Source organism: Agelaius phoeniceus, chromosome 3 (genome assembly GCF_051311805.1).
Source record: "Agelaius phoeniceus isolate bAgePho1 chromosome 3, bAgePho1.hap1, whole genome shotgun sequence".
Taxonomy (NCBI): Eukaryota; Metazoa; Chordata; class Aves; order Passeriformes; family Icteridae; genus Agelaius; species Agelaius phoeniceus.
In genome coordinates this window covers 93,794,783-93,822,350 of record NC_135267.1, presented here as the reverse complement: position 1 = coordinate 93,822,350, position 27,568 = coordinate 93,794,783, and the positions used below count along the sequence as shown (strand labels likewise).

General features: G+C 46.2%; 1 protein-coding gene and 1 long non-coding RNA gene across 8 annotated transcripts in view; one reads left to right on the top strand and one right to left on the bottom strand.

The window, feature by feature from the left end:
* Positions 1 to 5,408, bottom strand: part of LOC143693609 (uncharacterized) — a 13,576-nt gene extending 8,168 nt beyond the window's left edge. Inside the window, exons 1-2 of the long non-coding RNA XR_013181489.1 lie at positions 5,378 to 5,408; positions 585 to 736 (exon numbers count right to left, since the gene is read on the bottom strand). This is a non-coding gene — a long non-coding RNA (uncharacterized LOC143693609). The remainder of the gene's footprint in view (positions 1 to 584; positions 737 to 5,377) is intronic.
* Positions 3,338 to 27,568, top strand: RD3 (RD3 regulator of GUCY2D). Of its 7 annotated transcripts, none has more exons than XM_077175888.1 (4): positions 4,034 to 4,638; positions 4,834 to 4,995; positions 16,771 to 17,082; positions 24,819 to 27,568. In XM_077175888.1, the coding sequence occupies exons 3-4, from the start codon at positions 16,787 to 16,789 to the stop codon at positions 25,114 to 25,116; spliced, it is 594 nt and encodes a 197-aa protein (XP_077032003.1). In that variant the 5' UTR covers positions 4,034 to 4,638; positions 4,834 to 4,995; positions 16,771 to 16,786; the 3' UTR covers positions 25,117 to 27,568. The 7 variants fall into 7 exon arrangements, with proteins under 7 accessions (XP_077032000.1, XP_054485501.2, XP_077031999.1 ...); XM_077175887.1 differs by having other exon boundaries at positions 16,768 to 17,082; XM_077175885.1 differs by lacking the exons at positions 4,034 to 4,638; positions 4,834 to 4,995 and adding an exon at positions 3,338 to 3,475 and having other exon boundaries at positions 16,768 to 17,082.

Here is a 27,568-nt window from a genome sequence, read left to right as displayed (position 1 = left end):
TATCATTACACTCCCCCTCCCCCCCTTTGTAAATTCCTTTCCAAATCAGATGAAATCCCTCCTTCCCCTGCACTGATTTCATTTGACTCTGGAACTCAAACAGAGCATGGACAAAGTCTTGGTCCTGTCGAATTTAATGGCAAAACTCCTGTTGTACTGAATTTTGAACAGTGAAAAATTCACTTTTGAATGAAAGAGGACAAATAATTTGAAGCCTCTTGGGGCTAATGAAAATCTGTCAATTGCTGTCAGCTGGATTTGAATCAGTGTAAGATAAAATAACACATATTTTGGTAAGACAGAGACAAAACCCCTTCAAATATTTTGTGAAAGTGGTTAAATGTCTAGTACTGGAGAAATTTTCATCACATAATGAAAATTAATGTTTAAGAAATTATTACCCCTGCAAAGGTGGTATCATGCACTGTGTCAGCATTTGAGATCTGGTCATTTTAAAAGCCAAGAACCTTGGCAATGCCCTTTGGAGATTATTGTTTGTTAAGAGTGTACATCAGGAATCAAGCCATCACAGAGAGTGCAATTAAGTGCATAATCACAGATATTTTTGACATCTGTCTACTTACAGGCTCCATGGCATTTTTTTGCATCTCTCTCCCTTGTGTCTTCAATTAATTTATCGTGACCATCTGTGTTGTATTTTTTGCTGCTCAGCTTGCCTTACTACATCTGTTTTTTGGCTGAGTATTTCATGACACTTCATCATTTTCAGTCAGAGCTAAAAGAACACAATTTGCAGTTACTCTGTTAAGTCGCTTGGTTAAGAAAATCAGCAATTAAACAGAGCACTACACTACTATGAAATGACTCTTAGGTGGTGAACAGAAAGGCAAGAAAGAAGCAAGAGCAGTTTAAAAGCTGCAGCTCAGGTTTTGTGGTTCTGCACAGAGTTAAAACCATCAGGGGTTCTACATCTGCTCTGGGCTCACTGTGCACAGAGAGCAGGGACATGCCATGGCAGGGGGAGTGTTTGTTACTGTGCTCTGGGGGGTCTCCAGGAGGGTGGAAGTGGTTTGCTTATGCCTGATTTTCTGTTCTTAAATGTCTTCCTTTGCTCTAGTTAATACTAATTTTAAACAATCTTTTCTCACTCCTGGCATTGTAACACCCTGTGATTCTCTTTTGTAGGGCTTCAGGATTCTAGGTTATAATAAACCATAGCAATCATCTTCTCCTAAAAAAGGGAAGGAGAGCAAAAAAACCAGCATCAGAGCCTACTCAGATACAACAAGAGGTCTGTCACTCAGGAGCTTGTAGAAGGTGACAGTAGAAAGGCTGTTCACTTCAGTCACAGCTCTCCCTGCAATAGTTCTATGGTAGGTTTATCCCAGAGTCCTGGATAAAGTACAGCCTGCTCTGAATAGTTCTGACTTTTCCTGAGAAAGGAAATGCCATGCCCATGGTCCAGCTGTGCTCTGGAGCACCATATCTAAGCATGTGTCCTTTGCTGGCCCAGGACACTCCTTTCTCTCCTTTCTGAGCTGATTGTTTCACCCTCCTGGGCCAGTGGTCCCTGCCAGTGCACCTCCACAGCACAGATATCAAAGCCAAGCCTTTCAGCCCTTTTGGGCACAGGCAGCAACCCAAGGGCCCAGCCACAACCTGTGGAGGGAGAAAGGGGGCAGGGAGAGGGGATATGTGAAAGAAATATGTGCTGGAAAAGACATGGCAACATCAGCAGTTATTCTTAAATGGGCCTCAGCCTTGCAAAGCCTGGGGACTGCTGCTGGAGACTGAATGAACTTTCTCTTGTTTTGCTCATGATACACTTCTGTGTGGATGGGCTAACTGGATTTGAAGTAAATAGCACGAAGATCTTTCCAGTAAATGAAAAACTGTTTTGCTGAGAGAAAACAAGCACTAAAAAAACCCCAAAAACCCAAAAACAAAAACCAAAACCAAACCAAACAAGGTATATTACTCTGATTACTCTGAAAGTGGCACTTTTCTAGGGAAGATTGTAAGTCTGTGAAAAAGCAGAGTTCCCTCTGTGAGCCCCATTATATTAACTAGCATGCTTCAGCAGCTCAGACAAAAGCCAGCAGGCCAAATACAACCCTACCATATTAAATTTGCTTTCTGTCAGTGACTGAGAGAGATTATTTGCTTGTGGTTGGAGCCATGCAGAAGACAGCAGCAATATGATTGCTACTGCTTGGAGAAGTCCATCCTCAGTGGCATTGTCAGAGTCCATGACTTTGACACCAAAATATGAAGGCTCTGCAGGCAGCACCTGCAGTGTTAGCAGTGTGCTCAGGTGAGCCAGGGCAGCATCTGACAAATGGTGAGAAACAGCAGGCCCAAGTGCACTGCACCACACACTGTTCAAATGCACTACAAATTGCAGTATGGTGAAACCTGACTGTCTTGGAGTGTCCTGGGAAATGTACCACTGGATAAATCTTCCCTCCATCTATGGTATCAGAGAATTGCTACCAAGCAACTGATGATCTGAGTGCTGACTGATCTGCTAAGTCCTGTCAGTACAACAGTGAAAGAATCCTTGGTTTCAGCTGCTAAATAAGGTATGGGAGAGATGAATAATTTTTCAGTTGTGAGGCTTATATATCTATTTGCAAGGAAATGTTCCCAGAGATATTCCACAGTCATCAGTGTCTCTGATTCATGACAAGAACTTCCAGGAATTCACTGCATTGAAAAGATAACCTGGAAAATATACCTGAAAATGAAGCATTTTCAAGGGGGTTTTCTTCTGCATTAGTCAGAGTTGATGAGTTTTGAAATAGGTTTTAATGTATGAAAATATAATGGTCTTTATTCGTGCAAGATGACTTTTCACTTAAACTCAACAATCCATTTAGAGCAGAGCATACCCAGGATGTTATAAACCTCCACAAACTGGGCTGGCATTGAGGCTCAGGACAGACAAGTAATCCTCCAGAGATAATTAGCACAGAAAAATGCTTCCCATCTCATTGTTAGTCCAGTTGTATTTTTTGATCTAATAATAAACTAAACTTTAAAACCCCCCATCCTCATACATTTTAATTTAGACTGCACTGGGAATCCTGTAATCTGTAATATTTTCAGCTGGTCTGTTTTGGTTTATGTGTGTGCTGGTGTCTGGAACACCTCTGTCCTCTGCCTGTGCAAGTGCTGCATGAACACAACAACTTGGGCCATAATTTATGAAAGCTTTTCAGTGGGGGCCTGCATGACTTCACACGCATGCTCAGGTTGCAGGTGTCATTGAGTGCTGTCACCTGTCCCTGTGCTGTCCCTACCCAAGGCTGTAGCTCTGCAGCCCTCTGACACAGCCTGGCTCTCCTGGGATTTGGGGGGGGTTTGGCCAATGATACTGGGGATGGTTTTGCACATTTTTGCACTGTGGGAAGAGGCTGGGTGAGGAACTGTGGGCTCACAGAGGACACTGTGGCCGTGTGTGTGACTGGGACCATCTAGTCCAGCCCCCTGCAATGAGCGGGGACATCTTCAGGTAGGTCAGGCTGCTCAGAGCACTGTCCAACCTGCCCTTGAATGCTTCCAGGGATGGGACATCCACCTCCACACTGGGCAACCTGGGCCAGTTTCACCACCCTTGTAAAAACCTTCCTCCTCCTCTTCTCCTCCATGCCCTCCAAACCCAGCACAACCCTTGTGGCTTCTGTGGCTGAAGACTGTTCTGTTCTGTTCTGTTCTGTTCTGTTCTGTTCCGTTCCCAAAGGACTTGGTGAGAAATGAATGAATACTTCCAGTTTCCGCGCCGTTATTTGTCGGTGCAAATTCCACCTACAGCAGTGAGTCCCCGCGGGGTCTGACGCCGTGCCGCTGCCGCTGCCGGTGCCGGTGCCGCCGGGATGCCCGGGCGGAGCTCACGGTCCCGGACCGAGCGGGCATCCCGCGGTCGCTATGGGAACGGGGCGGGCGGGGCGCGGGGACGGCGGCGGCTGCGGAGCGGCGGCTCCGCTCAACTTCGGCAGCGGCGAGAGGCGGCGAGAGGCGCTGCCCCGGCTGGGCGCCGGCGGCGGGACCGAGCGGGCACCGCGGTGAGGAAGAGGAGCGGGAGGAGGAGGAGGAGGAGCTGGGGACACGGCCAGCAGGGGTGCCCGGCGGAGGGCACCGCTGTGTTTGCGGCGAAGAGCCCGGGCTGGGGTGTCCCCGGTCCCTGTGCCGGGGCGCGGTCACCGCCCGGCCCGAGCGGCTCCCGCAGGGCGCGGGGTGCGGCCGCCTCCGCCGGGACAGCCCCGGGGCGCCGAGCCGGAGTCACGGCCGGGGGCGGCGGGAGCGAACGCCGCCTGCAGCCTGCGGGAGGTCCCGGTGCCCTCAAGCACCTGCATTTCTTCCAAGGGCCGCCTCAGCTGCGGGGTAGAAAACGCTACAAAGTTTTCGTGGTTTGGAGGGACTTTTAAACTGGTGCCGGCTCTCGGCGGGAGGCTGAGTGTGTGGAGGTAGCGGACCGAGCCCTAATCGCTCCAAAGCACTGCCGTAAGCACAGCTGCTGTATCTCGTCACCAGGGCTAATCCATAGCCCAGTGTGGGTTTAAGCCTGCTGTGCCAGTTTAGAGGGCTTGACTTCCAGCCACGTCCTCCTCCTGGTACCCTCTCCGCTCGCCCTGGGTCCGTCTGTCCGCGGGAGCAGCGGGAGCGCCGGTGCCAAAGGTGAGGCGGGATGGGTGGGCAGGGAAAGGCAGGGGCCGGGGCCCCCCGGCAGCTCCCCCAGGCTGGGCTCGGGCACGGCTGCCTGGGTGATGGATAAGGGCCGGGTAACTGGTTATGTAAGGACAGGCGATCGAGGAGGAAAGCATGGTTCATGCTGCCTAATGTTTATGCCATATTTAAAATCTCTCTCATCAGACTCCTGCCCTGCTAAGTGCCTGCAGGTGGAAGTTCAGTGTTTGTTCAACCCCAGGGAGGTGCCACGAAGGGTCGGTCAGACAACTTCTGAGTTATGGCAGTGTAACTGAGGCTAGAACACACTGCACACCTCCTAGTGCTGATACATCAATTGAAACCCAGGTGAGGACAGTGCTGTTCATGCTCACAGGGGCTCTCTGTGCCCACAGGTGGGACATGCAGCTATTCCAGGGTGGAAAGCATGAGCTTTCCCAGGGTTCTGCCAGTGCTGTGGGTGATCTCGATAAAGACAGGCTTAAGTTTTCAAGCTGTAAATTTAGCATTCTTCTTTTGATTGCTAATTTTAGAACAATGTATATTTTTAAGTAGCTCCTGTCACAATGATCAAACTTAAACACTGGTCCTAGTACTCTGCAGTACAGAGAAAACTGTAGTCAGAGTGGGACTTTGGGGACCTTTGGTCAATATTCTTTCTGGTAGATACCATAACTAAGGTTCAGTCCTGAACAGAAATGTACAGGTGTCTGTTACACTGCATTCTCACCTGTGATGCAATGAGTTACTCCTGCTTTCCCAGAAGAATCAATCCTCAGTCTGGATGGAGAATGCACATCCCACCTGCCCATTTTCACAGCACTCAGTCTGGTCTTCGCTACAATATATGAATAAAAATACTTCAGAGGACATGAAGCCAGGTGGAATATGCCTTTGGGTCAGAGTTTCAATCTCTTTATATAACTCTGTGTATGAATATCTGCAGTGGATGACAGCATTAGAAACTCCAATCTGTGACATTACTGCCCCTTTAATAACATTGTGTGGTTAGTAGTAGAACAGAGCAAGATGAGCTGGGGATCTCTCAGAGTTTTAATTCTGAAAGCCTTTTGTATTGGAGCCTTCCATCAAATGCTATTACTGTTTTATTGCAGAATACGTTTTTCTGGTGGTTTGGATGATTTTAATAACAGAAAAGCTCTGGGTCTGTGCTACCTTCTGAATTCTCATTTACACAGCTGAATGAATGGTGAAGAATACTTTACAGCCCTCTGTCCTGACTGGAAACCTGGCTTTGTAGTCTGCAGAGATCAAAGCAAGGTATAGAATTGAAGGTGTGTTTGATCCACCGTGGCAAGATCTGAGCAATATATAGGAGTGTTAATAACAAGTCAGTCAAACGGAGCAATTCATTGTGCTTTAACTTCCTGTCTCCTGTAGGTTTAGGTAACAGTTTGGTGTAAGCTGTATGACAGAGTGCTTTTATGGTTGCTAGTGGAAACATTGTTTCGAGCATGAGTGAGATATTGGCATAAAAATAGTTCTGTTTTTCAATAAAGGGAACTCATTTGCTTTGATAAGTAGACGAACTGCAAAATACTGCTCTGCTTCATGAGCAGATTTGAGCAGAACCCACCCTTTTGCTTTTGCAGATAACACAAAGATTATCTTCTGTAGAGTGCCAGGCATTAGGAGAGCTCCAAGCTATTGGGCCCTTCCTTCACTCTTTCCTTAAGACTGGATTTTCCTCTGGAGTTAATCAACAGAACTCTCATTTATTTCAATGAGACAAAATCTGATTTACATTTGTGCAGCTTTGCTGCAGATCATGAAGCTGTACCTGTTAGATCAGCAACCTTTTCTCATGGTGTTCTGGTTAGTGACTGAAAATCATCTTCCTTATTCTCACCTGAACTTGGGGCCCAGTTTGCACTGAATTCTCATTTCTTTACTCCTCTTGCCATCAAAATGCAGATGTAAAATGCATCAGATACACTTGTTTTCTAGAAGATTGAAACTTTAAGAATGTATTACAAACTACACAAATACCGGGGGAGATAAGAGCAGTACTTTTAGCATGTTCTCAATTTTAAAGGCTTTCATTAAAAGAACCCCAAAACCTTCTGAGGGCTACCAGGTGTAGAAAACGTGACATATTCATGTATTTCATCACCGTTTTGGTATTTCCAGAAGGCCACTCAACCTTTCCTTTGATAGAAAGAGTACTACTCAACCTTTCCTTTGATAGAAAGAGTACCACTTTTGTTTCTTTTCTGTCCTGCAGCACCTCTGATGGATAAGGGACTCACTCTGAGTGATTGTCAGTCACGCACCTTCACTAAAGGCTTGGGTGACTTGTGGCACTCTGTGACAAGGACAGCAGCCAAAGAGCCAGTCCCTTTCTGGAGTGCTGGCGGTGCCAGCCCGCTGGAGAAAAGGGAATGCAGGGCAGGGGCTGCGCGCCGAGCAGCAGCACGGCGGTCACGCTGCTTTGGGAGTGGCTGTCACGGTGTTTTGGGAGTGGCTGTCACGGTGTTTTGGGAGTGGCTGTCACGGTGTTTTGGGAGTGGCTGTCACGGTGTTTTGGGAGTGGCTGTCACACTGCTTTGGGAGCAGAGCTGGCAGCAGCAGGCGCTGTCAGCCCGGGGCGGGCAGGTCGGACCCTGAGCACAGCCGTGCTGGGACAGACAGACAGACAGACAGACAGACATTGCCTGGCATGTGCAAGGGCCTGCTGGGTGTCACAGTGCCCTGTCACAGCTGGCTTTGCTCCTGGACACTGCTGTGAGGCTGTCCCCAAACTCCTGCCACCACGGAATAAGGTTGCATTTAAAGCATTCGCTTCATCCCCTGCGCTCCTGTTATTCAAAGCTCCTTGCTACTTGTAACAGGGTCATGTACCTGGAAACGTGTTAACCACTGTGAATTTCAATTTTTTTCGTCCAGAAATAGCTTGTGTCCATCACAACAGAGGAATCAGTGTGCTTACAAAGCAAAACACAGGTTTTCTGCTGTGGTCTACAAGCCAAGCTTATAGAGGGTCTAAGGGTCTAAGGCCCCTGAATGTCCTCCAAAGTTCTCTCTCTTTATTCTGCAGGTCAGAATGAGGAATGCTGCTATGATAATATAATGATATTTGCACAGCTTTTAAATTTCTTGATTGACAAGCTCTACCTACTGCTTTTTCAGCATTAATTGCCTCATAACATCTCAGGCTGAGGTTATAATAATTTCCATTGAAATTACAATCATGTGGCAGGTAGCTGTAAACACCTTAACCTTCCATGTCACTGAACAAGAAAGGAGATTCCACACACAGAGGAAGTAGAGTTCTTTGGGCCCTGGTAAGGTAAAATTCTCAGTATGGAGAGAATAAAGGCAAGTAACTTAAAAAAAAAAACAAACAACAAAACCCACAGAATATCCTGAGTTGGAAAGGATGGACAAGGATCCAAGGATCATTGAAGTTCAGCTCCTGTACCAGCACAGGACATCCTGAAGTGTCACACCATGTGCCCAAGAGAGTGCTCCAAATGGTTCTTCAGCTCTGTCAGGCTTGGTGCTGTGACCATTTCCCTGGGGAGCCTGTGCCAGTGCCCAAACACCCTGTGGGTGAAAAACCTTTTCCTGATATTCAACCTAAACCTGCCCTGACAGCTTCAGGCCATTCCCTTGGGTCTGTCACTGGGCACCACAGAGGAGAGGTCAGTGCCTGCCCCTCTGCTTCTCCTTGTGAGAAAGGTGTAGACTGCAGTGAGGTCTCCCTCAGTTTCCTCTTCTCCAGGCTGAACAAACCAGAAAGTGGTGGAGAACAGAGAACAGGGGTTCTTTAACAAAGCTATGGTGGACTATATAAATAAAATTGAGAAGGTGTTGGCAGCAGTTTCTTAGTTAGAAGTTGCTAAGATTCTTTGGAACAAAAATTAAAATATCTTCATGACAAGAGAAATAGATGTTGAGGTTCATCTTTGATGCTGTTGCTACTTAATGCTACTCCATGCAGATAGAGCCAGCAGCAAAGCCATGACCACAATTTCTGCCTGAGCAGCTGTTAAACATTGCATCAGTTAGCACAGAATTCAGAGGTGGGGGTAGCCAAACCAATTTCAATCTACCTGTGAGTTGCAGTCCAGGCAGGTACTCGATACCTTTTGGTATCTGAAGGACACTGGACTCTCCTGGACCATGTAATTCAAATCTTACTGAAGAGGTAAATAATTTAAAACAAATTTTAATGTGCTCTGCATTTTGACATTATCTCTTTCTCCCCTGACTATGTGTCTTCTAAAAAGTACAATTATGGGGACAATTTGGAGATTGGACCCACTTTGGAAGTGAATTTCCTTGTTTGTTACCCTGTGATCTGGCATGTGTGGAAAAAGGCTAAGTGGGTATCTTGTATGAGCAAATTCTGCTCTCTGACTGTAGCGATAAGGAACCACCACCCACAAGAAGGGAGGGAAGGCATTTCCCAGCTCCTCAGCCCAGTTTGTTGGCATGCTTTGACTGGATGATGATGGATTTCTTGGAAATCTGTCTACAGCTGAGTGACAGCCTTTCTATTGACATCACTGGATTATGGATTAGGCTTCTCTCACGTAACCCCTTTGAGGCTTCTCCTTCTGCTCCTACACAATCACCACACCCCCAAGGCTCTTGAGAGTCACACAGGATTGTCAGCAGCACTCCTGGACTGTGAAGCAAAGGCAAACCACAGGAGACTTGTCCAACAGAGGGCACAGAGTCCTATTCTACTCTCATTTTTTTTCAAAATGCACATTTCCCACCCTCTGCATACTCCTCTCCTATCCTGAAGGGCATTACAAGCTGGCAGCTAGGAGAAGGATCAATGGAAATGAATATTTTATTCTCAGAAGTTGATTTTCTATACACTAAACTGGCCCTGCTGCTTGACTCATGGTTTAAGACTGTACCAAGTCTTAGCAAGTGGTGATGCAGCCTGCAAGAGCCTGGAGGAGCCTGTGTCTGTCAGGTTGGATGAACAGCCTCCAGTTGGCCAAAGACCAGCAGGCCAAGGAAACACTCCCTTTGCTGGTGAAAGGGCTAGGAAGGGCTGAAACCCTGTGTAAAGAAGGTGAAAAAACAGATAAGGCATGCGAATGTTGATATTTCTGATGGGGAGTTCTTCGGAACAAGAAGAGGAAATCACATGGGGAAACATGTGAGAAGGTGAAAAAATGGAAGATGAGGTGAAATTGTTCAGAACATGCCCTGAGAAAAGAATGGAGAAAGCTGCAAAGTACATGAGGAGAAAAATGCAGGAATTGCTGACAGCGTAGAGAACAGTGTAGGAGTTTTGAAGAAAGGCAAAACTAACAGGAAACATTTACATGAAAAACTTTCAGCAAGACTTACTAAAAATTACTAAAATCTGAAGCAACCCCTCAGAGACTGTGAGGGAGAGAGAGAGGGGGAGAAAGCCAGGTATTCCAGACTTTAGCAAAGCTAAGGTAAACATGTGCTTAAAACTCTGTGAGGTGGTTGGTCAGACTTGCAATCCGCAGTGACTTCTAGACAAAGGTCTGGGGTCAATGACACCAAAGTCTGAAACCCCAGCTCTGTTTCTGTAGTGGAACTTACATAAACCCCTCAGAAATTTTGGTTTAATAACACCAGAGGTGTTCATCAACTGGATTATGTCACCTCCCAGGATAGCCTCTCAGAAGGAATTGGAAAATGGACTAATTGGGCAACAGAAAGATCTGTATTCAGCTGGGGCAATGTCTTTTTAAAAATAATTTTAATGTGAATGCTTGCAAAGTGTAAATTTGTCCTTTTCCCCAGTAAGAAGGTCAGGCTGTAACTTTTGCCTTTCTTTAGTTGTCCACATCTTGCCAACAGTGCTTTGAGTTTTTCCACATGGGAAAGCCATTTTGAGCCAGTTAATGATTAGCCTGCCTGTGAACTTTAAATTAAAACCAGCAGCCACAATTAATGGAGCCCACAGTATCTTTTGCAGGCTGCTAAGAGCAGTAGTGGGAAGAGTGGTGGCTTGTTGAGCCTGCTAAATAGAGATGGCCACTTGCCAGCTCTCAGAAAGAGGAGATGATGGATGAGAGAAGGGAAGGAAACAATCTCATACAAACAGGACTCCCTTAGGAGCAGCCAGCACAAGCTGCCAGTGTGCATGAAAAGCTTGCATGGGATTTTCCTTCATTTGAAAACAGGCCATTCCAGCTGCAGGTCAGGTGCTCTCCTTCCTTTATAGTCTTCTCATCTGGAAGCAGGTTTTTATGGCAGTCAAGTGAAAGCCCCATTTGGGGTCTGAGCTATCCATGTTCCCACACCAAAAGCAATTCTGCCTTTTATCAGAGCTTTCTGAAAACTCTGGGACTGGGCAAAGCTCAGGTTTAACAGACTAGGTATCCAAAATATTTTTCTGTTTATTCTCTGTAATACTAGTGCCAGGTAAATTGGTTCTCATGCAGGATGCCTTGCTTTGAAGGAGACCTGTGGAACTAAAAACCATAAATGCAGTAAGAACAGCCCAGGATCATGCAAAATCCAAGTCTTCTTGCTCTCTTTCCCAGTCTGAGCACCAAATTCCTCTCTTACTCCTCTTCTAATGAAACAGCTGGTGAGCTAGGAGTAGCTGGAAGGGCATTCCTCAGTTGTAATGCTTTATACTGATTTACCCCTAATGCCACTGAAGTCAGCAGAGTTAAACCAATGTGAAACCAGGTCATAGCCAGAATTAAAATACAGAAGGGCATGTTCACCTTCATCAGATAAAGGCACAAATAGAAATAATAATGGTACCTAGAGCAGCTTACAAAAACTACTGTCATCACAGAAGCTGAAAAGAAACAGGAGTCTTTAATACAACAGCTTGTGGCCTGTTTTACCCCTCACTTTTGTTTGAGATACACAAAGGGTGATCAGACCAAGGAAAAGCTCTTTGTCCTTAATGCTGTGTGATGGTGAGTGGAGGCACCACGGGGCAAGATCCAGGTACCCATTGGAGTGGCAGGGTCACTGATTTGAAGCTGTCAGTGCCTGGGTTCCAGCCTGAGCCCGTTCCTGTGTCTGAGCTGAGACCAGAGCTCTGCCTGCTGCTGTGGGAGCTGCTGGCTGGAGTCACTCACCCTGGCCATGGACACAAAGGGAAGCACTGGCTGCTCCTCCTCCTCCAGAGCACAGGCATGAGGCAGGGGCAGCAGTACCTGCAGCAGCTGCTGGCTGTGACTGCTGTCACCAGGATAACCACAGCTGATGCTGCAGGGCACTCACTGCAGCCATCTCTCCTGTACAGGCACTGCTAACCAGCCCAGGTGGTGCCATCTTATTGCAAAGCTCCCATTCCTTCTTGGTCATTTCTCATGGGCAGCTCCTCACAGCACTGACTCCTTCTTCTTCACAGCTCAGCCAACAAACTCCATCTCTCCTCACCCAGCTAACCCACTCCTCTTCTTACTGGTTACAGCTGTGGCCTGTTAAGGGCAGGCCTGTTCCTAACCTCTGGTAATTCGCGCAGCTGCAGCTCCTCAGGGGTGCGATTACCTTCTGCACTATCTTTATTTTCTTACATTCTGTCCCCACACCCTGGTGCTCCTCTTTGCAGGGATGGCAGATCTGTGCCTCACACTCTGAGCTGGCTGCAGCTGTGACCTGTGGAAGCTTTCAGCCCTTTCATGTCTGCCTTCTGAAGAAACTGGCATTGCTTGCTGGGAGAGGTAGGGTATAGGACTAGAGAAAGTAGTCCTTTGATGCAGTTTGGAAAACTTCCTGATTCTAGAAAAGTCTAAACATTAGAGCCTGGAATAATCTCAGATGTGGGATGCTGTGCAGACTATCTAGGTTTTTGGAGCATTTTCCTTTAATGGTATGATTTATTTACATAGTATGAACACTTTGGAAAGTGAACAGGCTACTGTAGGATGAGTGAATGATGCATGGAAGCATCTTTTCCTTGCAGTCCTTGCAGAATGCTGTGGATCACTTCTCATCCAGGGAGTCTGGGAGCTCGTGGCTCTCAGCTCTAGTGGGAGTACTGTGTAGTTATGGGCTTTTGGTGATTTTTATTGTCACTAAAGGTGGAAGCTTAAATGAAAAGCATATTTTTCCTCACCACTTCATGTCTGTCTGTGTCCCAGTAGTGAGGATTTGCTCAGGCCTGCAGAAACAGACTCTTTAATCCCTTGCCCTCGTGTTAACTTTTGACGCCATGTCCTGCTTGGGCTGCTGCCAGAGGAGCCTTTCTGTAATCCCAGCTGCAATCCTTATTTGTGCCATCCCTGCTCCCCAGGGGCTAATGGGAGGGAGCAACGAGGCACGTAAGTGCTCTGTGTGAAGAAACAGATGCTGTTTTTCTCCTCTTCAGCTCCCCAGTGCCTGTTTTGGAGTCCATTGTGTTTAAATACAAGTACAATAGGTAATAACTTTGTTCCATGCATTGTCCTCCTGAAGGGACAACATGAAGGGATTGGCTGGGTGGGGAGTTAATTCCATCTTTTTCTGAGCTGATTGATGCAGTTTGTTCTGTCTGCTAAGTGCTGGGTAACTCCCTAGCAGCAGAAACCTCTCACTTAGAGGTAATAACAGTTTAAACCTTGGTATGCTTCTGCTTCCCTCTCAGAGCAGCCTCAGTTCCCTTGGCACTGGAGGTGCTGCTGAAGGAGTGCTCCTGCAGCAAAACAAATAATTGGACTTCAGCTTGTAAAAGGTGGTGTAGCCTCTGCTGCATGCAGCCACACATTTGCTAAATAATGGTTAAAGCTCTGTGTGGCCTTGTAGCTCAAGCTCCTGTGAGTGCTGCCCAGGCAGGGCGAGCTCTGCTGCTGATGTTACAGGAGCAGCAAACCTACCCAGGTGTGTTTAGTTTGTGTGACAAAGTTTTGGTGGTGATGGGGGCTACAGCAGTGGCTCCTGTGGGACACTGCCAGAAACTTCCCCCGTGCCTGACAAAGCAAATGCCAGATGGCTCCAGCAAGGATCCACTGCTGGCCTAGGCTCAGCCCTTCAGTCCAGATGGCAGCACCTCTGGGGTAACAGGGAAGGGGAAAAAACAAAAGAGCAATAGCTGCTGGGAGACAGAAGGGAGGCTATGGGAGGGCAGCAGCTCTAAATACCACAAGGTCAGTGGGGAAGGAAAGGCAGGAGGTGCCTCAGTCAGTGGAGCAGAGATCCCCCTGCAGCCCACGGTGAGGCAGCTGTGCCCCTGCAGCCCATGGAGGTTCAAGGGGATGCAGAGATCCACCTCCAGCCCATGTCCAAAAGGGTTGTGACCCCACGGGAAGACCACAATGGAAAAGGCTCCTGGCAGGACCTGTGAACCCAGGAGAGAGGAGCCCAAGGTGGAGCAGGTTTGCTGGCAGGACTGGTGACACCACAGGAACCGACACTGGCAGCCTGTTCCTCAAGGACTGCACTCCCTGTGAGAGACCCAGGCTGGAGCAGTTCATGAGGAACTGCAGCCCATGGGAAGGACTGACACTGGAAAAGTTCATGGAGGACTGTCCCCCATGGGAGGGACCCCACACTGGAGCAAAGGAAGGAGGTGAGGAGTCCTCCCCTTGAGGAGGAAGAAGTTGCAGAAACAATGTGTAGTGAACTGACCACAACCCCCATTCCCCATCCCTCTGTACTGCTGGGTGGGAGGAGGCAGAGAATTTGGGAGTAAAGCAGAGCCTAGGAAGAAGAAAAGAGTGGGGGAAAGTGTTTTAAGATTTGGTTTTATTTCTCATTATCTAACTGTGATTTGATGAGTAATAAACTAATATACCCACGTTGAGTCTGTTTTGTGCCTGACAGGAATTGCTGAGTGATGTCTCTGTCCTTATCTCAAACCATGAGATACATTTAATACATTTTCTCTCTCCTGTCCAGCTGGGGAAGGGAGTGATTGAGCATCTTTGGTGGGCACTTGGTGGGCATCAGCTTCAGCCCACCACAGCAGGTCACAGAGGAGATCTCCAAGGATCTCCTGGCTAGAATGTAGCTCCTAGCAATCCTTTGACTCCATGCACTGAGTTTTTACAGGTGAGGTCGCTGCAAGGTCGTGCCCTTCTGTGAGGGTTCAGCCAGGCGAGCCCAAGCCCGGTGTGTGGGCAGGAAAACGCTTCCCCAGCCCAGCCTGCAGGAAGCAAGGCATCCTTGTAACCTGAGCTCAGGTGGCGGGGCTGTGACTCGTTTTAATGACATGCTGAGAGGAAGCGAGGCTGCCTCTTCACGCTCTGTCTCACCCTCTGAGCGGGATGGCTGCTGCAGGTGAGATTTCTCAAGGTCTCGGGATTTCTGCTGGTCACAGTGACCCTGAGATGCATTAGAAAGTCTCTTTTCCCAGCCCGACGCTTGAAGAAGGAGTCAGAGCTCTTCTATTCTCGTTCTCAAGGTTGTTTATTGTTTCTTATCTATAAATATCTTTCTCCGCCCCACCACAGTTCTGTCTAGCAGGTAGAGTTGAGGCACGCTGCCCATTTTTGGGGCAGCGTTATCTTTTTTATGCTAAAAACTACGTGTACATAATTTACCATAACTTCTCAATACCTATCACCTATGTTAGACAGTGAGTTTTTACCTTAAACCAATCTAAAAGTGCCACCATCACCCAGAAGATGGAGGCTAGGAAGAAGAAGGAAAAAGGACAAGGTACACCCAAATTCCTCCATCTTGGGACCCCGAGCCCCCATTCTAAAAACCTCAAAAATCTATTTTTCACCCTGTGACTAACTATTATTCTACTTAAACTCTCTTGACTTGTAATTCTTCATATAAAGGTTGGTAATTTTTCCCATGGGTCAAGATCAAAGGCACAGGGGTCTTGGTCTCTGAGCCCCCTGGGCAGGGGCTCAAGCCCCCCAGTAATTCGGTCTCCTGCAGGGTTCAGGTTTGCTCCCAAGCAGGCTGCACGGGTCTGGATAGCTCAGTCCTCTTACAGGACAGACTGCCTGAATTCCCAAGCAGTTCTCAGCGTCTGGGAACTGTAGCAAGCTTAAGGGATCAGCTCTTTAGTGATTATCAGCTCTTTGTGATTCCAGCCCTTAGCTTGCTAAAAGCCACAGGAAGGCAGACACAGGGTGAGAGAGGAGAAGGCTGTTCTGGTGTTCCACAGCGATGTCTTTATTGGGTGTTCTGTGAAGGTTCCAATGACAGCTCTTCAAACCAGAATGGGCTAAAACAGCCCATTATATAGGATACAGGGGGATCAGAAATTGTCCAGTAGCAGGGGTTAAAGGAGAGTGACCCATGGAGTTACAGAGAGATAAGCCGGGGTCTGAAGGTGGAAGAGAGGGGCTTCTAGCTATTCACCATTGTCAGGACCCAGGACATCCCTCTGGCTGTCCTGAGCAGCCAAGACCCCTGCCAGGGAGCTCAGAGACCCTGGCACAGAGCCCAAAATGCCTGTGGTTTTGATTATGACCCATGGAGCAAATTACCAACCTTGTACGAAGATCAGCAAGCCACAACAGTTTAAGTAGAATATTAGTGAAGTTATCACAGGGTGGAAAAGTAGATTTTAGGGTTTTTGGTATGGGGGTTCAGGAGGCAAGATAGAGGGATCTGGGAGTGTCCAGCCTTTCTCCTTCTTCTTCTTGGCCTCCATCTTCTGCTGTGATGTTGGCACTTTTAGATTGGTTTAGAGTAGAAGCTCACTGTCTAACATAGGTGATAGGTATTGGAAAGTAATTGTAAACATTGTACATGTAGTTTTTAGTATAAAGACATAACACTGCCCCGGGGCAGGCAGAATGCCTCAGACTGGCTTGCTGAGCACACCTTGGCAGAGCAGGAGAAAATTTTTTATAGATAAGATAAAATAAACAACCTTAAGACCAAGAAATGAAGAGCCCTGACTCCTTCTTCAAGCGCCGGGCTGGGAAAAGAGACTTTCGAACTCTTCTCGGGGTCACTGTGACCAGCAAGAGATCCCGGCACACCATGACTTGGCATTTCCTATCTTTAGGCCTCTGCTCTCCACGGGGCCCTTGCAGGCCCTGTGCCTGCTACACTCCAGGGCAGCCAGAGGAATTTCCTGGGTTCCCACATCAAGGTGCCCAGCACCAATTTTTTCCAAGTGGTTATCCAGCAGCAATTTTAACAGCAGACTGGGGGGCTGTGGGGGGAAGTGTTCTCAGCTGAGGTGTGTTGATGATGGCACTATTCTTTTTCTCTCCCTCTCCACACTCACCCCACTCCCAGCAGAGACACACGGAGCACTATGTCACTGGCATCCTGGTTCAGGTGGAACGAGCCCCCAAACCGCATTTCCCAGAGGAGCCCCACGGAGATGGTGGTGGAGACGCTGATGATGGAGCTGAGCTGGCAGATGAAGCAGGCCGAGAAGCAGCAGCGCGAGCGCGAGAACGAGTACCGGCGCATGAAGAGCGGCGTGGACTACGGCTGGCTGGTCAGCTACCCCAAGCACAGCTACGACATCAGCCCCGGGGAAAGGCTGCAGCTGGAGGACATGTGCACCAAAATACACCCTTCCTACTGTGGGCCTGTCATACTCAGGTACTGTCAAAGATGGCATGATGAAGAGCTTGCCTTTCCCCCTTTCCTCTTTAGGATGTGTGAGGACAGAGTGAGAGTTGCTAGGACCAGCAGAACGGAAATTTGGCATCCTGTATCATGAGTTGTGCTGGGTTTGTGTCTTTGTGAAAGAAGGGAAATCTAATGTTTTAAGTCAGTTTAACATCATTTCCCGAAGAAGTTACAGAATGCTATTTCCCTCTGACATTGGTTGAGTGCTTCATGCTCCTGAGTAGCCAGAGCAGCATTACCTTGCCTGATGAACAGGTACCATCTCAGTATTGTGATGGCTTTTTTTTGCTTCAGATTTTGGAATTGTAGAGAAACTGAGGTTTAAAGGGACCTGTAGAGGGATGTACTTCCACCTCCTACTTGGAGTAGGGCCACCTTCAAAGTTAGATCAGGTTGCTTAGGGCCTTGTCCTGTCTACTGTTGAATATCTCTGAGGCAGAGGTTCCCCAGCCTCTGAACAGCCTCCTTTGGTGTTTCCCCCCTCTCAATGGAGCCTTCATTCCTGGATTTAAGCTGTCCAGCAGGTCTATTGAGGCACTTGTCCCCAGTGTCCAAACCAGTCTAAAGATGCTATTATTTTTTTCAGCCTGTGAGCCAGGTATTCCCAGAGAATGTCTCTCTTCCCTACCCTCCCTCTTTCCCTAGACATGGAGTCATGGGATGCAGGTGGGGATGAGTTGGTTTGAACAGCCAAGTGGTGCTTCTGACTTCTGCAGTGTAGATGTGCACAAAGCCTCTCTTGCTGTGGAGCCTTTCAAGTGCTACCCTTGGGGTTGCTGCCTGCCAGCTGAGCGACCTCCTGTGAAAATGCCTTTAGAAACTGATCTAAGCCTGCTCCAGCATGCAGACTGGAAGGGAAGGGTGTGGCTCTTTTCCTTTTGGGGTGGCTGTTCTAAGATAAACTCTTGCACTTGGCACAGCGAAGGCAAACTTGGCAAAGTGAGGAACAGTGACTCTGCAGTGCACCTTAGCCAAAGCAAAATTGTGCAATGGGCCTTTATGATCAACTTCCCCTGCTCCAACATGTTCTTCAGCTGGGATTAGAGTGAACACACTCTTTACAGAACATATACAAGAGGCTCTCAGCACCCTGCAGTCCCTCACTGCATATGCTGGCTCCTGTTTTCCCTTGAACAAATGAATCTATGGCCTCTGAATTGCAGCTGCAAAAGTGCTGGAAATAGCTGCTCCTCTGTCTTACAATGGATGGAGCCAGGAAAAAATGCCAAAATTACCTCTCTAGCCCTCATCTTCCCTGGGGCTGAACCTTGGAATCAACCTGACACACAGAGCCTTGGCTCTTGCAAAGGTTGCCATGATGGCAGAATTTGGGATCATTCAGTGACCAAGACCTCTCCAGTGAAAATTTGCTGGGAACAGCACCTGCCTTGTGGTTGTATAACTCCAAGCTGTGCTGTAAACAAGCCACTTCAAACCCTTGGGATTCAGAGCTATCTTTACCATCCCCAGGGCCTGTCTAACAGGCTAACAGGTTATTTCCATGGCAGCAGGCTTTGGTTGCTGGAGCAGGGAGGCCCCAAGGTTCATCTCTTCAGGAAAGTATTAAGCTGAGCCATATACAACTTGCTGCTCTGCTATTTATTTTTTGTTTAATTGATACAGATCATGCAAGATGTCTGATTTCAGTGCAGCTTGTAATGGTTGTTCACTGTTGTTCAGGATTCAGCATACTGATAAATGTAAGTAAGTAGATAAAGGCAGTAGATAAATGTACTCAACAACGTTGGTGGACTCTGTGTGGGTGATTGAAGAAGGCTAAAACCATCCTCTTGAAACTCCTCTTACAAATAGTGTGCTGTCATAAATTGTATTACACTGTGATTTGAGAAGTGGCATGTTTTACAGAGCCTGCATGGTTAGCAGAGCCACACTAAAAAAAAACCCTGAGGATTTCATAATCTTTGTTGGTTCAATTCTGGGACTGAGAAGGGGCTATCAGAGTCACAGAAATGGTGGAACTGGATTGTGTCAAAGGTCTGGCTGATCTGATGAGCAGGCTGCATTGACCAGTGGCATCAGTGTAAGGAAAAGAGCAAAGGACAAGGAAGCAAATCCAGCAGCAGGGACAATTACACCTCATGTATAGCATCCAGCTTACTGTGCCTTGTAACTGGGAGACTTTTGGAGCCACAAGTGGACCTTCTATCCATAATTGGCTGATGTGGCTTTTTCTTTCAGTTGTTGAGGTTGTGGGAGCTTTTCTCTTTTTGAACACGTGTAAATTTATAACGTTTTAGCACCCTGTGGCAGAGCTCCACTCCTGAACTACAACTCTGTTACAAAAACTGTGTTTTGCTTGTCTTAAGATAATGTGTCCTAGTTTTATTCAATAATCCTTTCATCTTGTGTTGGAAATGTTAAGAGTTGACCCCTCTTCTTTTCTACCTTCTAACTGAGAGCTCTGTCATTCCATTGAATTTTCATTGTTGGTGAGGAAACTAAGAAAAAATGGGGCTTGCCATGTTAGGAGGTGAAAATATACAGGAGAAAGAAAGAAAAATAAGTAGCCCACAATTTAAAAGACAGCCAAAATTGGATAAATTGTCTTTCCAGAAAGTGAGATAAGATGGAGATTTTAGTAACTTCCCCAAAATTCCACAAGATGAGTTTAATAGGAATGCAATGAAACCTCCACATTCCCAGTGAAGTACTTTAATAACAAGATCATTGCACTGCTGATGTTTCCTCTCTGTGACTTCTTAATATGTAGCAGCTTTTAGAAAAATCTTCCACCATAAAAAAGTTTGTGAGTGTTGTATTGGGAAATTCAAATGCAGAGCATGTACCCTACCAAAGCCCTTGGTTCTGACTGAAATAGTAAGTTTGATCCTTTCCCTTCCACTTTAGATATTTGAAGAGTTGAGGTCCTTTTTGAAGTCCTTTTTGCACTCGACAAGCACGTAATTCTTAAATAACACAAGGAGCAGGCACCTTGCAAGACTGCAGAGTTTGTTTTGTTTGTCATGCAAGGTCTCCTGCTTTGTGAGATTCTGAGTTCAGAGTCAAAGCCAGAACAAAACATTTTTATATGAGCTGTTGAGATGTCTCTTTGTTCTCTAAAAGTCTAAATGATTATCCAAATTGTCCTTTTCTGTGGGTATGGGCTCATTTACTGAGAGGCAAAATTTCTCCAAATTTGTTTCTTTAGATGTGGAGGAGGCTGGAAAGCAGCACTTCACAAATGAGCAGGGTTTTTTCAGATCCAGATTGCCTATTTTGTATTTTGGGTCAATAGGAACTTCTCTTTGAGGCTCTTGGAATTCTGGAAGGATTCAAATACACTGCAAATAGCATCAGATATCTGGAGACTCTGATTCACCTCATGCAAATAAAGCCATTGCATTCAGGAGTAACTTAGCTTTAGGTTACTGGGTTGGAGATCTCTGTTTATTTAAAATTAAATCCTGGAGCCAGCTGAAGGAAATGACAGTGAGTTTGGTGAGGCCTGTGGTACCTAACTGCCCTAGTTAAACTGAACAAGTAGAATAGTATGTTGCCAATAAAAAATGCTGGATTTTTCCCATCTTTACCCAGAGCTTTAACCCTAGTCAGAGCTAGTTAAAGTCTGTTTAGTTTCTTTCAGTTTCAGCAGTAGTGAAACTGTTGGTTTCTGTCCCCCTGTGTCCAGAGAGAAACAAAAAACTCCCTAGTATGGAAATGTGAACTTGCATTTTGGTGATCTGAGTTGTTATCAATATTACATGCTAAGGACTGTAATTTTATAAGGACTGTGTATAGCTGAAGTGGCCTTCCTATTAAGACTTAATGTAAGACAAATGACTAAAATCAGAAATGGATTTATTTACAATTACAAGCTTAAGTTTGAGGTGATGTGACATGAGTGCTGCAATTAGTGTGAATGCTGTAATTCTTTGGGAGTTAAGGAGCCTTTTGTAGCAAAGCTGTTTGAGTGTTACCCTAGAACCAGAATTACTGCTCAAAATATAGATTCAGGAGTCAGCAGCTAATTCTTAGCACTAAGCAACCCCACATTTTCTTTGAATGACTGAATCTACTTAGAGGTCCCCATTCAGACAGGCACTCAGGAATACCCTGAACTATAAGCACATTGTTTAAATCCATGGACTTACATTGGATTTAACAGGTCTTTAAAGTTCAGGCTGTATTTAGGGAACCCACTGTACAGGGGACCTATAGAATAACACAGGCAGGTGACAGTGCTTTAAAAAGCAGTGCCAGGATGAGCCAAGCACGGCAGGATTCTTGAAATGTGACAGCCCTATAATGCAATGAAAGGGTCACAACTTAAAGGACAAATTTGTTTGAACTGTGATTCCAACACTGCCTGGACTGGGGAATGTGCTCATCCCTGTGTATGCCCATTCATCCTCCCCAGGTCTGTGCTGGTTCAAGGTGAGTTTTTGTCAGGTCTCAGTCACTGTGTGACGTGCATGATGTATTCCAGGAGAGCTGCCAGCACTTCCACAGCTTGAGCCACAAGTAAGATACAGAGGTTTGCTTTTGTGATGAGTAAGGGAACCCTGCTGAGGTGTTTCTGGACATGGTTGTGAGGTTGCCTAGTTTGAAACTATCCCATGCAGAAGCGTAAGGCTGTTAACCTGGGGTAGAAGACAGATGAGCCTTGTGCAATTTTGTGTTCCTAACCCCACTGAGCAGCTTTGTGTGGAGTTTGTTTCCCAAGATACAAGGCCATACTCCCTGATTCCAGTGGTTTTCTGGTTTTATATGCTGGCTGTTCTGTGCAGAGAGCAGACTGCTGGAGCATCCAGCACATCAGCTGGTGTTCACTGATACCTGGGGAAGATGGCTTTGGTTATTTGTAGGTGCCTGCAGCAAAACCATGTTTTCTTTCTGATACACAGACTGGTTTAGCTGGAGCTCAGCCCTGATAACCTGTCCATCTTTTCTGTTGAGAAACATTTGTGGTATGTACTCCTTTAGGACTTCCTACATGAGCTTGTCCCTTACACCAACGTGCTGGTACTGAAGTTAGGTGGGCATTAATAAAGGGGTGAAGTTTGTTCATCCTGTTAGGGGAGAGAAAAGGATCCCCTTTCCCTTCTCCATCAGAATCAGGGTGGCTTTCCATTGTGTGACTGGCAGACAGTCTTTTGGATTGCTTTCTCTTTGTTTCTTGGACCTGCTCAAATCCTTACAAAGTAGTTTTGGTGTTGGTCCTGAAAAGTTAGAGGTAAATCTTAACAGCAGAGGTGACAAAACTAAGCTAAGAAGAGTGCAAGACAGCAGACAGGTGGAAAGCTACCCTGATTTCAGAAAACTATTTCAGCTGGATTGGTTGGGGTGTTTTCAGCAACCCAGGGCATTAGCACTAGAGCTCTCTGTTCAGGGGGAATATTTGCTGTCATATCATTCATTTCCCCTCTGGTACCCAGAGCCAGGCACTGGCCCAGTAATAGCCTGATACAACCTGCTCCCTGCTCTGGAGCCACAATCCAGCAGTAGGACACACAGCCTCTGAAAGTGGAGGCAGTGAGGAGGCCTTTTGGGGGCACAATTGCCAATACAAAAGAGGAGGATGTAATTATATATATATAAAATATGATAGCACCTCTCTTTTAAACAGACATTGAGATAAAATAATGGAATGTCACTTTTTAGTTCATCTCTGCAATAGCAATCCTTTGAAGCTGCTTTCCCTGGTATAATAATAAGAATGTTGTGGGGACTTGAGTTTCTATGGACTCACCTAGAGTCTATGCTTCAAATAGAAAAAAGGGAAAAATGTATTTATTGTGAAAACTGTATTTTGGGCTCTTTGATAATGCAACTGAAGTGCCTTCTCAAAAGGCAAAAAGGAAGTTTGCAATGTTCAACAAATCCCAGTTCCTGCTGTTGTCTGCTAACCCTCAGCAAGAGATCATCGCTTTCCCTTCCAGGCTCTGCACAATTCAGTTTGGCATCATTGTGCCAGTGCTTAAATACCAGCATGAACTGCAGCACCTCAGAGGCTTTTTGCACCCAAACATTCAAATTTTGAGGTTTTTGGTGAGGGGGCAGAGGAGGAAGATTAAGAATCCATCCAAAGTGACTGAAACAGTTAAGGAACATTTTGGTGACTTTGGAAGGTTTTGTGTCAAACTGCTCTGGTTTGGGAGAAGGGACTGGTGCTCTGGAGAAGGGACCTCTGGAAGGGACTGGTGCTCCTGCTGACACCAAGCTCCCTCAGTGAGCAACACTGGTGTCCCCACAACTGTACCTGTAGCTGCCAGTACTTGCTGGGAGAGAAATATCTGGGATACGGCAGGGTGTCGAGATGTGTGGCCAATTTCAGGCCTCCACATTTAAAGTCAAAATACATAAGCATACAAAAAGTCTTTCTGGTTTCTCTTTGGCTTGCTTTCTGTCCCTATTATCTTGGGTATCCTTTGGGACACCATTAAGCAATGCAATTCCATATGTGCTAAACTCCTTCTTACATTCCTGGGGCTTTTCAAAAACCCAAGAGGCAATATCTTATTCTATCAGCTTCTGCTGCTGGGCTCATTTAAATACAGTCCTACTGTTTTCCATCCTTGTCCAGTTCTGCTGGAGGAAAATATCAAAATGCTTACCTTATACACTTTAGCTTCCCTGCAGTACAAACACCTGGATTTTAGTGAAGTACTAGTTTAGCTCTGTGTCTGCTTGCAGGTATAATTTTACCTTAAGAACTGATTCTTTATTAGAAGAGCAGCCACATTACCACCTGTCACAAATGTGTACTATTACAGAACAATGAGAATATCTACGTGACCAGAGGGTGAGCCTTGGGAATGGCTCCCACACTTTCCAGGCTGGGGACAAATCGCCCATCTTGGTGTCAGGAATGGCATGATCTCTTCATTGCTCAGCCTGTGGCCCATTCAGTGGCTTCAACAAAACAACTCTGCCCTGCATCTTATCTTCCTCACCTGCAAAATAAACAGTGGTGATTCTTCACTTCCTTGGTATTAAGCTAGGTTAATAAAATTTTAAAAAACTCCATTTTGAGCTCTTTGCTGAGAAGGTACTGAAATAATTCAGAGCTATCTAATTAGATACAGGATTGTGCTGCCAACCAAGACGTTTTCAGCTGAGCCAGTCCATTATGTTACAGAAATTCATAAGAAGATGAAACACCACAGAAAGTTAAATATTGAAAGACTACCCAAGAAAGTGACTGGATTTTCCTTTGTCTAGAGGCCATTGGGTAGTGCTATTGGGAACAAGAATGGAAAACAGGGGAAGTCATGTGGGGCTTTCCCTGGTCTACCTTGAGCTTCTGGTAAGCTGCAGTTCAGGGACTACCTCGAGCAGTGATGTACATTTGGACAATCACGTTTCATCAGCAGTGCTGGGGACATTTTCCACAAACTCGTCCAATAATTTTGTTTCTTAAGCTATTGAGTTCTGGTTTAATAGGTTGTTGTGTAAAAAGAGCACTTCCTTCTGTTTCAAACTTGCCTTCTAGCTTTGTTTGGTTCTCCCTATTATTTCTTATGCTTATAAGAAACAGTGATTCACCTCTTCCTTACATTCCCTGGCTTGCTTGTGATTTTAGAGACCTTGGGCACATCTTCATGGCCCCTCCTTGTTGTTGTTCCCTTCTGTGCAGGGAGTCCCATTTAGCAGGAAAGTGCAGGTTCCAAGCCTAGCACAGCGATTTGGCAGCAATCTGGAATTTGATGTTTTTAATCAAAGCTGTGCCTCGACTGTGCTTCCAGGTTCAGGCAAGTGGTTGCGGAGTACGAACCAGAGGCGCAGGAAGTATCCCGGCTCTTCCGCTCCGTCCTGCAGGAAGCTGCTGAGAAGATCAAAGAGGAGGAAGAGGCCAAGAAGCTTGCAAGGCAATGGAACACAAAGAACAGAACCAGCCTCTCCTTAACAACATTTAAATCTCGGTCCAGGATCTCCCCATTCATCAGTGACATCAAGACCATCTCTGAGGATGTGGAACGGGGCACCCAGCCCAACAGGAGGGTTTGGAGCATGCCAGAATTTCGGAACACCAAGGACTTCTAACTCTATACTGAATAAGGTTTTTAGACACCGATATTTCGAAAGCTCAGTTAACCCTTTTTTAACTCTACTGTTTCTTCTTTTTTCCATCTCTCTTTTCCTGCCTGTCTCTGTCTTGGAAGCTGTGTCTGTAGTAACTGCTGATGATGCTGCTGATGCCCGCAGCCTGTGACACCATTTATGACCAAACATGGTAGCCTTTCCTGTAACTCAGTAGCTGTTCAGTAACCTTAAGGACCTTAAGGCCCATTTACTATCTCATTTTTATTACTGCTTTCTTGTGGAAAATGAATTAGTTTTGCTATGCCTTTCCCTTCCAGCCTGGCTGTAGTTATCTATAAAAACTTTTGGCTCAAGCTACTGAGAGCTGCTGGCTGCACCAATCTTGCTGAAAGCAAGACAGCCACTTAAATGAGTGAGGCTTGCAGGATCAGGCTTGTGAGCTAAAGCTAATATCTGATTTGGAACTGAACTTCCTTTTCCAACTAATAGCCTTCCTCAGTGCTACAACAAACTTCACAGGTAACCTCAGCACTGCTCTTGATCTGCTTTTTTGCTGACAGTTCACAATCCAACCTGAGTAGAAACAGACCCAAGCTTTTTGAGATTAAAGACCAATCATGTTCCACAACCACCAGTTTATGCATGTTCAAGTTTCTTGGGTACTTTCTCTTTTGTGCAGGCAGAACCCCCAGAACTTAGCACCTGCAGAACAGATAGAAATTTATCACCCTGCTGTGTAGATACACAGGTGGATACCTCAGTGCTGTGTCAAGTGCTGTTCTGGCGCCTCAGTGCTCCACCCTACACCCCAGAAATAAATCAGAAATCACCCTACACCCCAGAAATTAATGTTTATGGCCAAGCCTGAAAGAGGGCTGAAGTAGAATATCCATGTAAAAGGAAGGGTGAAGGGACTCAGCATTCATCTCCAGGGCTCTCTGTACAGTGGCAGCAGTTGAGATCATGTGAACATTTGTTGCTGTGAGTGACTGAAGTGCTCTGGCAGATGAAGGTTCTTCTGAGACCTTGAAGAGACAGGAAAATGCCACTAAGAAAAAGCTGCTAAGGCCCTAACTCAGCATTGGCAGGGAGAGCTCTCACCAGCAAAGGAAACAGCAGGGCACACTGTGAAAGTCAAATGTCCTGTAGAGAACCCAAGGGCTAGGATGCTTTGTGGTGACCAAGGGGAGATGGGGAATGAAGAGAGGGACTTGCTTGGATGACTGGCTTCTGGGGAATCATCTCAGTGGGGTACAGCCTCCTGGAGGACCCTGTAGCTTTGTTGTTCTTTTGTCCGTTTCCAGCTATTTTTCCCTGGGGATCTTTGCAACAGCATGTGGGTTCTACAGCCAAGATTAAAACCCTCTGAAGCTGTGCCAACTCTGGGAAGAATTCCAGTGCATGAAATCTATCCTAGACTAGAAATGTGCAGCTTCTCCCAGAGATGGAGGAAGGCAGCATAAAACAAAGATCAAGATCAACCCCCTAAGAGCTCTCTGAGACTGGGATTCTGACTCTTCCTCTCTCCCCTCTGGGCTATGTAAGATTGAAGACAAAGCTTTCTTAGCAGCAGCAGGCTGCAGTTTCTATCCCTTGGTAAACATTGCTGCCAGCAACCCTCCTAGGGACAGAAAGCAGCTCACTTTTAATCAAAAAGTCAGGGCTTCCAAATACAGCATCCAGTTTGGGACAAGCTATTCCAAGTTTAGGTCAATGAGGGAGAGTTTAAAGCCTTCTGACAATCAGCTTAGTCTTTTTCAGCCATATGTCCTTGTGAAGTAACGTGATTGTGTACATGAAGTAAAAACCAAGGCTAGACATACTTAGCATAACCTTAGCTGTCTAGAAGATGTAGGATCTCTAGCAAGGGGTCACCACAATTTGCAGAAACAATTCTTGTTTGGAAAAGAGTCAGCCATATATTTTTTAATATATTTGCAAGCCACTGAAGGTACTTGCAAGGTACTGAAGACTGAGATGAGTTCAAGAATTTCATGCTAAAGCTCTGTTTTCATTTTATTTGCACTTATGTTCTGTTTGGCACCTTCAGTATTGACTGCATCAATGTAATGTTTGATGGGCTGCTGGGAGACATGGGACCTACTGCCACTACTCTTTGTAACAGCAGTGTCAGTAGCAGTGTCAGTAGCACGCTCACTCTTTCTTAAGGAGAATCAGCAGTAAGTACCTGCCCTGCAGCAATGTTCTAAGCCAAGGAAATCCCTGATGGGTGTTCACACTATCACAGTGGCCTGTGATTGTGCTGTGTCCTTCATTAACAGCTTCCAGCTGGCAGACACCATTCTGGTGCAGCCAAGGAGACAGAGCTGACCTTTGGTCAAAGCCCTGCATGTTATGGAGGCCAGGCTGGGGCACTGCTTGTGACAGCTGTTTTGCCTCAACTTATCTATCATTTATAATTCCACAATAAAATGTAATCCAAACTCTTGAA

Bases quoted from the DNA above. Each gene is read 5' to 3' on its own strand.
- RD3 (XM_054629526.2), top strand. From the start codon at position 3,889: ATGGGAACGGGGCGGGCGGGGCGCGGGGACGGCGGCGGCTGCGGAGCG. The intron at 4,026-16,767 runs GTGAGGAAGAGG...CCCCACTCCCAG, and splicing joins GGGACCGAGCGGGCACCGCG to CAGAGACACACGGAGCACTA. The intron at 17,083-24,818 runs GTACTGTCAAAG...CTGTGCTTCCAG, and splicing joins TGTGGGCCTGTCATACTCAG to GTTCAGGCAAGTGGTTGCGG.